Source organism: Vicia villosa, linkage group LG4, assembly GCF_029867415.1.
Source record: "Vicia villosa cultivar HV-30 ecotype Madison, WI linkage group LG4, Vvil1.0, whole genome shotgun sequence".
Taxonomy (NCBI): domain Eukaryota; kingdom Viridiplantae; phylum Streptophyta; class Magnoliopsida; order Fabales; family Fabaceae; genus Vicia; species Vicia villosa.
The window spans coordinates 139607917-139619706 of NC_081183.1; the positions used below are offsets into that span (position 1 = coordinate 139607917).

General features: G+C 37.0%; 1 protein-coding gene across 2 annotated transcripts; it reads right to left on the reverse strand.

Moving 5' to 3' along the window:
* Positions 1-7188: 7188 nt before the first annotated feature.
* On the reverse strand, positions 7189-10147 carry LOC131599780 (probable ribose-5-phosphate isomerase 4, chloroplastic). 2 transcript variants are annotated; one of them, XM_058872040.1, is made up of 9 exons: positions 9890-10146; positions 9057-9184; positions 8846-8915; positions 8494-8598; positions 8313-8408; positions 8177-8233; positions 7825-7942; positions 7534-7600; positions 7189-7451 (listed from the first exon to the last, which is right to left on the reverse strand). In XM_058872040.1, exons 1-9 carry the CDS (start codon positions 10061-10063, stop codon positions 7379-7381), a joined length of 888 nt encoding a protein of 295 aa, XP_058728023.1. In that variant the 5' UTR covers positions 10064-10146; the 3' UTR covers positions 7189-7378. The 2 variants fall into 2 exon arrangements, with proteins under 2 accessions (XP_058728023.1, XP_058728024.1); XM_058872041.1 differs by lacking the exon at positions 7534-7600 and having other exon boundaries at positions 9890-10147.
* Between the last annotated feature and the right edge of the window lie 1643 nt (positions 10148-11790).

The window sequence follows — 11790 nt, forward strand, 5'->3', positions numbered from 1 at the left end:
ATTTTGCTTAAGATAATATGGTACTCTAATCCAATGCAATTTCCTTTTCAGGAAATATATAAAGAGTATGCATAATTCAGCGCTCAGAAGCTTTGTCTCAAAGGGTTCAGCATGCAACATCAGAACATGGTCTGGCAAGACATCAGAAGATGGTCGAAGCAGAATCAGAACATGGGTCTATGGAAGCATCAGAAGAACATGAGATCAGAAGCACTGAAGTTCTGATGGTATCACGCTCAGAAGCACTTCAAGGTCAGAAGATCAGAAGATGCTTTGCACCAAGCTGTTTGACTCTGATGATATTCAAACGTTGTATTCACAAACATCAGATCAGAAGGAAGTACAAGTGGCAAGCTACGCTGACTGACAAAAGGAACGTTAAAAGCTATTATAGGCAACGTCAGTAGACACAGCGTGAACAAGGCTCGAGGTAGTTGACAAAAGCGTATAACATTAAATGCGATGCTGTACGGAACACGCAAAGCATTAAATGCACTCAACGGTCATCTTCTCCAACGCCTATAAATATGAAGTTCTGATGAGAAGCAAGGTTAACGATTCTGAACAAAAACAACGCCTATTAACTTGCTGAAACTCTGTTCTACTCAAAGCTCAGAATCTTCATCTTCATCAAAGCTCACTACATTGCTGTTGTAATATATTAGTGAGATTAAGCTTAAACGTTAAGAGAAATATCACAGTTTGTGATTATAGCTTTTAAGAAGCAATTGTAATACTCTTAGAATTGATTACATTAAGTTGTAAGGAACTAGAGTGATCGTGTGGATCAGAATACTCTAGGAAGTCTTAGAGGTTATCTAAGCAGGTTGTAACTAGAGTGATCGTGTGGATCAGAATACTCTAGAAAAGTCTTAGAGGGTATCTAAGCAGTTGTTCCTGGAGTGATCAGTGTGTGATCAGAAGACTCTGGAAGACTTAGTTGCTGACTAAGTGGAAAACCATTGTAATCCGTGCGATTAGTGGATTAAATCCTTAGTTGAGGTAAATCATCTCTGCGGGGGTGGACTGGAGTAGTTTAGTTAACAACGAACCAGGATAAAAATAACTGTGCAATTTATTTTTATCTGTCAAGTTTTTAAAGCTACACTTATTCAAACCCCCCCCTTTCTAAGTGTTTTTCTATCCTTCAGGAAGTTCCTTTCAGCATCATGTGAGAAGTAGTGGAGATCATGCGTGGGAAGTTGAGAAAATATAGGAAGACTTGGAATTGCCCACTAAATTAATGGAGAAAGTGGCGGGGTCCACGTACTTTTGGAGACGGGCGTCTCTTAGTGGGCTTGGAGCTTGGGGACGTGGCAGTGGACGTGGGTGAACTTGGGAGACGGACGTCTCCTTTGATGACGTGGCCCTTGGACTTTGGAGACGGGCGTCTCCATGCAATTGGGCCCTAAGACGGGCTTCTCAGCTTCTTCATAGTAGGAGCTTCAGCTCCTTCGTGGGCTGGGCTTCCAAACTTGGTCCATCCTATTTGCACCCCTTTCTTACTTCAGCACCCTTTTTTCATCTTTTAGGCATAAATAGCAATGAATTTAGCTCCATTTCTTTCCTTTTCACAAATAGTCCTCAAAACGAACATAAAACCTGAAACAATGAAAATACCAGCATAATACCGACATAAAGCAACATAATTAAGATAAAATAGGGAAATAATATATGTAAATCAAGCCAAATATGTGATACATTTTCGTGTTATCATGGGTCACAAGTGCTCTACTTCGAGATTTCTGTTACTGCTGGCTGATGATGATAACTTGGATATAAACATGGAAATAGAATCTGCTGAAGGTGAGAATGAGTCAGCCCTGGTTGACACATATTTTCAATTATCCACTCATGCCCTCACAGGGCAATTCTCACCCCAAACACTGAAATTTAAAGGAAAAATTGGTGGACTTTCAGTTATGGTCCTAGTGGATACCGGCAACACACACAACATTTTACAACCAAGGATCGCTCAACACCTCAATCTTCCAACCACTCCTATCTCCCAATTTTCCGTTATGGTTGGTAATGGCTCCCATTTACAATGTCAAGGTATTTGTGAAGATGTTCAAATTGTTCTACAAAACAAACCTTTCAACCTTCCCTTTTACTTACTCCCTATTGAAGGGGCAGATGTTGTCTTAGGCATGGCTTGGCTAAGGACCCTAGGAACTATTCAGGCTGATTTCTCCATCCCGTCCATCACTTTTACCCATTTAGAAAAGCCTATCACACTTAAAGGTGACCCAACACAAAGCCCCACCCAATCAACTTTACACCAATTCCGCCACTTCCTCCATACAGATTCAGTTGCATCGCTGCACTTAATGTTTTGTCAACCTATTCTTCCCCAACACCAAACCCCTATACCAAATGACTCACCCTTATCTGCCCTTCCAAAGAATTTACATCCTGACATCATCAAACTCATCCAAACTTATGAACCAATTTTTAACATCCCCACATCCCTCCCACCTACCCGACCCCATGATCATCACATCACATTACTTCCTAACACACCCCCCATAAACGTGAAACCTTATCGCTACCCTCATTCCCAAAAAGATGCTATGACTTCCCTCATCGAAGAAATGTTACAAAGTGGAACCATTGTACCTAGCACTAGCCCTTTCTCTTCCTCGGTGATCCTAGTCACAAAAAAAGATGGAACGTGGCGTTTTTGTGTTGACTACCGGGCTTTGAATGCAGTAACAGTTAAAGACAAATTCCCCATACCCACCATTGATGAATTACTTGATGAACTAGGGTCAGCTACTATTTTTTCCAAGATAGATCTACGCTCTGGCTATCACCAGATCCGGGTTGCAAAAGAGGACACGCATAAAACAGCTTTTCGCACTTTCGACGGGCATTATGAATTTCTTGTGATGCCCTTCGGACTTACTAACGCACCCTCAACTTTTCAATCTGCTATGAACGACTTACTACGTCCCTATTTACGACAATTCGTTTTAGTTTTTTTTGATGATATACTTGTTTACAGCAATAATTTCACAGACCATTTACATCATTTGCAGGTTGTTTTCGAGTTACTTTACCAGAATTCTTTCTTTGCCAAAATTTCTAAATGTGTTTTTGCAGCTCAGAGCATTGATTATTTGGGTCATGTTATTTCAAAAGAAGGCGTAGCACCTGACCCAGAAAAAGTGAGAGCCATTTTGGAATGGCCCCCTCCACGTTCTCTCACGACTCTCAGAGGTTTTTTAGGGCTCACCGGTTTTTATAGAAGATTTGTACGAAATTACGCCACTCTCGCCGCTCCCCTCACCGACCTGTTACGTTCCACTAAATTTTCTTGGAATACAGAGGCACAAAGGGCCTTTACAGAGCTTAAAAACAAGATGACCAACATGCAGGTCCTTGCTTTACCAGACTTTACAAAAGTTTTCGTAATTGAAACTGATGCTTCCGGAGTTGCCATTGGAGCAGTGCTGTCCCAGGACTCCCATCCGATTGCCTTCTTTAGCAAAAAGATGTGTAGCCGCATGCAATTCGCCTCAGTTTACGTTAGGGAGATGTTTGCCGTGACAGAAGCTGTAAAGAAATGGAGGCAATACATTATTGGTCAGAAGTTCCACATTTACACTGATCAAAAGAGTCTTAAAAATTTGCTGTTACAAAAGATTCAAACTCCGGAACAACAAAAATGGGCCTCCAAATTACAGGGATTTAACTTTGACATCTTTTACATACCTGGCAGATCTAACGTGGTTGCAGACGCCTTGAGCAGACAGTTCCACGAAGCTACCTTCCTTCTGTTATCATTGTCATCACCAGTCCCAAATCTTCTTGCCACTCTCCGCCAGTTTTATGCACACGATACCGTGGGTCAGAATATTGTTAAACACAATATAGAAAGCTCTTCAGAAGGACATTTATATAAGTTTTCACAAGGACTTCTATTCTACAAGGACAGCATTTACCTACCAGATATTCAACAGCTGCGGTCGGACATACTCCAAGAATACCATGCCACTCCCACAGCTGGTCACTCCGGCGTAAAGGCTACACTGGCGCGTCTGAAAACCTCCTTCTCTTGGCCAGTAATGCACCTTGCAGTAAAAGAACTGGTTAAGAAGTGTGATATTTGTCAACATAATAAATATCTAACTCAGAAAAAAAAAGGGCCTTCTCCAACCTTTACCTGTACCACATAGAGTCTGGGATGAACTCACGATGGACTTTATCACACATCTTCCTCCCTCCTACGGACATACAGTGGTTTGGGTGATCTGTGACAGACTTACAAAATACGTTCACTTCCTCGCACTACCATCAAAATACACTGCAAAAGACCTAGCTTCACGTTTCGCAGTTGAGATATTCCGATTGCATGGAATCCCTAAATCCATCATTTCTGATCGTGATCCGTTGTTCCTAAGCCAGTTCTGGAAAGAATTTTTCAAAATCCAAGGAACGACGTTAAAATATAGCTCTTCGTACCATTGATCAGTGCATATTTATCCACATTCTCCTATATTTTTACTTAGGCATTTCTTTACTTTACCTTGTTTATTTTTCTATTTTAATGTGTTTTTATAAATCAGTTTATTTTTGCACTTATTTGATTTTCGCAATCGATTTTCAGCATTAGCAGTCTGCACTAAATTGATCATAACTGGAGCTTCGGGAATCGGATCGACGCGTTCTAATAATCGCCGGAAAGCTAAGAGAAAGAGCTACATCTTTCATGTTAGAGTCAAAGACAAATTCCAAATGCATAGTTCCCAGAATTTCGTTGAAGTTTCAGTCATTAGAATAATTTGTTTTTGGGTCATTAGTTTATGGGCTTGGGTTATGTTTTTGACCCAGTTTGAGTTAGTAGAGAAGAAAACCTTATTTTGTTTTATAAGGGTTGGCAGCCGCTAGAATACGGAAGACCTTTTTTTTCCACAAATTTCACTTTTGGTTTCATGATTAGAATGAAGAATTAATTCCCGAAGGCAAATCCTGCTGCTTATGGGTTCCATTGCTTTGAGGTTATTCTAATACTAATTTAAATTCGATTTCTGTTCAATTATTTTCTATGAAATCATTTGCTTAATTTGATTACAATTGTTTGCTTAATTCGATTGTTGTTCATAGGATAGAATTGATTAAATTCGATTGTATGCATGTTCCTAAATTTAATTGCGTGTTATCGTTTGCTTAATTCGTTAACTCGTCATATTCTTAACCGTTTGCTTAATTCGGTAAACAGGAACATAACTCGTATGATTTTGATAAGCGCTTGTCTGATTAATCTCATAATCGAATAGGATCGAAGCCGTCTAGGGATTGGTGTTATTATAACCGATGATAAGTCGGAACCCGAATCAGTAGGATTAGCCGTTTAGCTTATTTTGATAATCACTTAATTTACTCTGTTTTATAAATTGATTCTAAAACAAACCCCCATTATCGTTTTTAGTGTTAGTTAATAAAATCAAGAATCCTTGTGAGAACGATATTCGAGTTGTCGTTACCGCTAAACTACGTTTTCAAAATACTCGTTTTTGATCCGCGCGCGACAGCGGATCAACCATCCAGAAACAGATGGGCAGACAGAAGTTGTGAACAGGTCTTTAGAAACTTACCTCCGTTGCTTAGTGAATGATCACCCTCGTCGTTGGTATAAATTCCTCCATCTTGCCGAGTATTGGTATAACACTTCCTTCCACACGACCATCAAGATGTCCCCTTTCAAAGCCCTGTACGGTAGAGATCCACCCTCCATCCCGGAGTACACCAAAGGATCAGCTTCAAATGACACCTTGAATGACAACCTGCAACTACGGCAAGAAATTTTAACACAGTTAAAAGCCAATTTTCAGAAGAGCAAGATACAGATGGAAAAACAAGTCAACCCAAAACGGATGGACGTTACCTTTAACGTTGGAGATCTGGTTCTTTTGAAGCTTCCACCGTATCGCCAAACTACTGTCTCCAAGAGAGTTTCGCAGAAGCTTTCCAAGAGATTCTTTGGCCCATACAGAATCATCAGGAGAGTAGGTAACATTGCATACTTATTAGATCTCCCTTCTTCATCGCGTATTCATCCGGTAGTACATGTTTCCTTGCTCCGGCTTTATTATGGTAGCCCACCCATGTCCGTTCCTCAACCATTACCGTTAATGCACACCAAGCCTTATTTACTAGATGATGAGTGTTTAGAAGGAAAGGAGAATGCAAATAGTGTTTCGGTAAGTTCAAAGGATGAAGAGTTTGTTTCTGTGAATTCAAAAGAAGAGGCGTGCAGAGAAAAACAAGAAATAAAGAGGAAGGAAAATGTACTTGTGACTCATAATTCACTTTCCAACTCCCTAAGTACTTCTTCAGATGCTATTCAGTTTCCAAAACGCAAAAGCCATCTGATACGCCCTCGAACCGACACGTCACCCACTCAAATGCCATCTCCACCGTCCAACATCCCTTACAGCTGTAACCCCCTTCCTTTTGACGAAAAAGCCACGCCTTCCCACGTGAAGGCTTTGAACACTGCACCGCACAAGGCTCGAGAAACCTTTTCCCTGGATTTCCGCCGAACCTCATCTCCTTATCCCCTATCTCAACCACACATCCGGATTCCCCCTATCCTCAAAGCGACAACACATCATCACCGCCCCCCAGCCCAACCCATTTCTGCCACGCGTCCTTCTCTCTCTCCCAAAGACGGAATTCTGGCTCCAACGGTCACATGTTCTACTCCACAGCATTTTGGGCCAGTTACGAATTGGGCTGATACACCTACACAGAACCTTGAGGACAAGGTTCTCATTGGGCCCGGGAGTATTGTTAGGCCCAGCAGATTCAAAAAGAAGCCCGTTTGGTTTAAAGATTACAAAATGGAATAGATGTTGCACTATATTAATTTCAAGTCTATGTTATGTAGGGAACTTATGTTATGTTTTTAAATGAAGTGGCCCACGGCCCAAATCAATAGGGTAGATAGAAACCCTAGTAGTATTTATACTCTATGTTTGTGATTGAATGAAGTAAGAGAAAAGTTGTTATTTATGTTTTAGTCTTCTTTTGCATTCTAGATCTAATATTAGTTAGAGAGTAGTTTTTATCAACTACTCAAAGTCAGATAGTAATATTTTCTCACCATAAATAATATTGAAACGTGTAAACAAAAATATTGAAAGAAACTTGATTCGTTTAATTGCAAATCAAGCACACACATTACAGAAGGTCAACAATTATTATTTTTCTATTTATTCAATAAAACTGTAACATTTTCTCTTTCTTTTCACTCACATTATTTTTCCTCTTAATCTTCTCATTCTTTTGAAGTGAATTTTCAAGAGATAACATGATTTTGGAACAAAAATTACAATATATGAGGTGCAAATATCCTCTTACATAGTGAAGTCTAACCCACTATATCTGCAGTCAATTTTTCCAAAACGTTGAACCCATTAGGAGAAGCAATTACCACTGTGCATCTGTGTTATACAAGAACAAAACTAAATGAGATAAACTGTTATATTTGTCATTATCATATAAAATTTGAGAGAGAAAACTAACGGGATTTTCGAAATGACACCATGGTCAACAACACCATCAAGTTTATCGAGGATTTTCGCTACTTCAGCTGCAAGTAATACAAAACTAATGGGATTGAGCAACAGAATTACTATGGCGAGGCTTGGAACTAAAATATGCGTCAACAAAATTGCAGACATAACGTCTCGTTAAGGCAGCTCAGTTGGTAGCTTTGGATGGACATGCGATTGCAGGGGCAAATACATATTCACCTTTAATAGGTGAAATTCCAATCACAAGACTATTAGACCAAAAAATTCAGGCAGAACTTACCGAGACTTGATATTGGAGATGTGAAGATAACATCAAGAACATTATGTCCTTCTCTTGTCACTAATGGAAAGTCACCTCCCAGTGGACCTACTTGACCTATAGATGCTCTTCTCCACACCTATTTTACATAGAAAAACGATAAATATAATCGCAATATGCATTTTTTTCCGTAAAATAATTAAGAGAATGGAGAAAATAACCGCTTGGATCAAGAATAAACCATAAACCTTTATATAGAGTAGCTTAAATGCAATTTAGAGTAGTATAGATGATGAAAAATATGGAGGACCAAGAACATGGAGGTTTAACATACATGATGAAAAACTAAGAATAGAGGGAATGTCTAGCAAACCTCAGCATCACCGAGAAACATATCATCAATCTCTTCAGCAATTGCCAACCAGTTAAGCTACAAGGAAAATTTTGGTATTCAAGACAAGTATACACCAGAAATAATCAAAAAGCTAATAATTAGCACAGTTTCTTACAGACTGAATTAAAACTGGAATAGAACCTTCCAGACCACCTTTGTACTGGCTTTCTTCGATAATGAACGCTAGTTTATTGGCAGCATTCAGTATGGACTGAAAACAAAAGGATCAATCATCATCAAAACATGAAAGTTGATCTTCATGAGTAAATTCGGGAGAAAAATATATAGCAACTAACCTTCTCCTGTATTATGGATTCCTCACTTTGCAGTTTCCTCCGCCCAATGATAGTAACAAATGTTCCTTCTTCTACACCATCAGCGTCATCAAATGCAAAATCGATCTACAATAGAACAATTGCAAATGAATTAAAAAGCACACCTAACTTTACACATCAACATATCCAAACATTAATTTACTTTTTTTAATTGAACTGTAATCAAAACGTTTTTCTTAGTTATGATTCTCTTTAGGACAATTTTCACCAAAGATTGCATACAAGGTTTTCTCGCAAGCATCCAAATGCCTTGTAAAACAAGAAACACTCAACATTAAAGGAAAATCTAGAATATGATTATTTTGGTGCACACTTGAGAACTGCCTTGATAAGTAATCAATGGAATCCCAGCCTTTGCTGCTTCACTCGCACTTGCAACAGACCTGCATAAACGAATGCATCAATGACAGATGGTTTGGTGGAACTTACTTACATCTTGTTGTATTACTTCCCTAAAATATGCCGGCAGTTTTTCATTCAATGCACAAGTAAAAAGTTTTTCGAGGGACGGAAGAAGAGCTCACGTGGGAATCCCTACTATGTCCTTCAAATTACCCCGATGAAGCTGGCGGCCCAGATGCTGAATGGCCATACCAGAGGCATGACCAGACCCCAATCCTACAACCATGCCACTTTTCACGTATGTATCCACCTATAAAACAATAGTACATTTCTACAAAACTCATTCATCAACCAATAAATTGGATAATTTCGAAGGATCAAAAAGCGGAATTCGAAACGTACGAAAAACATGATTTTTGTCAACAAAAAAAACACTGTTTTCATTAGTATTTGTTAACTCAATCACTTAGAACAACAAATCGGAGAGTTAGGGGGTTGGTTGAAAACATTACGAAGATACAATTTTGACAAATATTGCAAAAATCTCATTAAAAATATGTATTAAGAAACCGTCCCCCAAGTGCCTATGCCGGTAGATAAAGTCAAATAAACCAATGCAAACAAGCCTCTGTTGAGTTTGCACCTCTTCAGATAAAGAGTTTAATTAAACATTAATAACATAACTGCTTATCATATAAGTACTTATGCATAAACTACTATTTCTATAACAAAAGATAAAATTGTATTTATATAAAGTAAAAGTTGTTTTCATCAGCTATTCAGGATAACTTATAGAAATAGACCGAAAACAGCTTATCTAATCATGAACATTTGATAAGTTGTCTCTATAAACAGTCTCACAATTCACAAGTGTTTATCTAGATAAGCTCAAATTATCTAGATAAGCTCAAATTATCTACCGGACTCGGACACCGACACTTCTACACCGGTAATAACAAAATTTGAAAGTTGGAAAGAAAGAAAATTAAGATGAATTGAAAGTTGATATACATACAGTGTATTGAGCTGCTTTTAGTAGAGAAGAAGTGTCATCGAGACAGGAGCGAGTGGGAATTATTCTCACAGAATTGGGTGTGATTCTGATCCTTCTTCTGCCTAATTGAAGTGTGGGTGAACGCAGAAGAAGACCCGTGGAAAGTGTTGAAGATGAAGAAGCTATGGAAGCCATTGATGTTCAATTCTGAGTCTGTAATTTCATCAAATTTAGTGGATAAGGGTTTTTACACACGTCGATAGTTCAATAGAGTTGTTACTCCCTCCGACTCATTCTCATTTGCATTTTTCTTTATGTCTCAAAATAAATGTCTCTTTAGAAAACCAATGCAACATTTATTAATTTTTTCCACTACTATACCCATATTTATTAACTTTCACGTTTTTCAACTACTCTACTACCTATGGGATATAAGGGTACTTTAGTAAATAATATTAACTTTATCATTAAAACCAACACATCCATCATTTTCTTAAGAACCGCGCAAAACTCAAATAGAACACTTATTATGAGATGGAGGGAGTATTATTTTTATACATCATTGTTTGAATGTTTAATGTAGTACTCTCTCGGTCACAATGAATTTAAATAATTTAATCTTACAACTAATTTAAATTTATTTTTTATTTATTTTAAGTTTTAAAAATATTGTTATGTTTTGATTAAATTGTCAGAATTCAACTCTAAAAATGTGTTTGCATAAGACATTTTATTGAAGAAATATAAGGTTTTGAGAGAATTTAAAATAATTTAAATAGTTTTAAATAAAAAAATATGAAAAATTATCAAAATAATGAAAATTCATAAAATATTCGTTTCTAAGTTAAATTTAATAATTTTAAAATAACATATAAAATTAAATAATTTAAAATTTCTTTTATATTCCATATTATGTGAATGTCAAATTAATTATTTTTAATGTTTTAAATTTTACAAGTTGGTCTTCATAATTTTCAAAATTTTAAAATCTTCTCTTAAAATTGTGCAAAATATTGCTAATTGGTTCTTAATAATTTTCAAATTTTACATGATGTGAAGGGTTTAGGTGTATCCTTGGTTGATAAGGGAAATTATGCTAATTCCTTGTGTTCAACTTTAATATGAATTTAAAGTGCATAAAACTTTAGTGTTGGAAAATAAATGAACACAAGGAATTATCTTAGTTCCCCTATCAACCAAGGATATATCTAGTTCCTCCACACCTTCAAGAATTTTCTACTACGTTGGATCTTTGTACAAGTCTCACATTAAGACTTATCTTATAATCTTCACACTATGGTGTGTTGGACATGTGACTTCACACATAAAGGGTGAATTGTGTTGTTCAGAAAAATGTGATTTTGAAAAACTTTACAATTTAAAATCAAAGTTTAAAAATAGTTTTAAAATAATTTTAATATTAAACAGCAAAAAATAAACTGCAAAAAGTAAAGAGTTTATGGAAAAGAAAGAATGCCGGGAATTAAAGAGGTTCGAAAAAAAAAAAAAACTACTCCTCTCCCCAAGAATTGATCTTGAGAGTATTCAATAAACGTTGAGAGCTTTTAGTAAGTAATACTCATGAACCCTCTTATACAAGGAAAATGATAGACTTCCAGCCAAATAATAAAAGTTGTCAACATTAATTTGGGTGTTAGGCCAAAGTAGAAGCCTAAAGAAAATAGAAAAGAGTTTGTCATGGGAGGTGCAGTACTGGAAATTACACCCGAGGAGTTACACCACAAGTTACACTCGCTCAATAATTTTATTTCGAATGAATAATTTTTAAAATCAACCATTGGATTGAAATATACTATCATATAGATCATACCTACAAAGTTTGAGATTAATCTATAATGATTTATTATGTTATTGAATTACAATTACATCAAAATTAACGTTATATGAAAACTCATTTTGAT

Excerpts from the sequence above, each read along its gene's own strand:
- LOC131599780 (XM_058872040.1), bottom strand. The coding sequence starts at position 10,063 with ATGGCTTCCATAGCTTCTTCATCTTCAACACTTTCCACGGGTCTTCTT. Across the intron at positions 7,943-8,176 it reads TGTTTCTCGGTGATGCTGAG|GTGTGGAGAAGAGCATCTAT; the intron begins GTTTGCTAGACA and ends TATGTAAAATAG. Across the intron at positions 7,601-7,824 it reads ATCTCCAATATCAAGTCTCG|CTGAAGTAGCGAAAATCCTC; the intron begins GTAAGTTCTGCC and ends TATTACTTGCAG.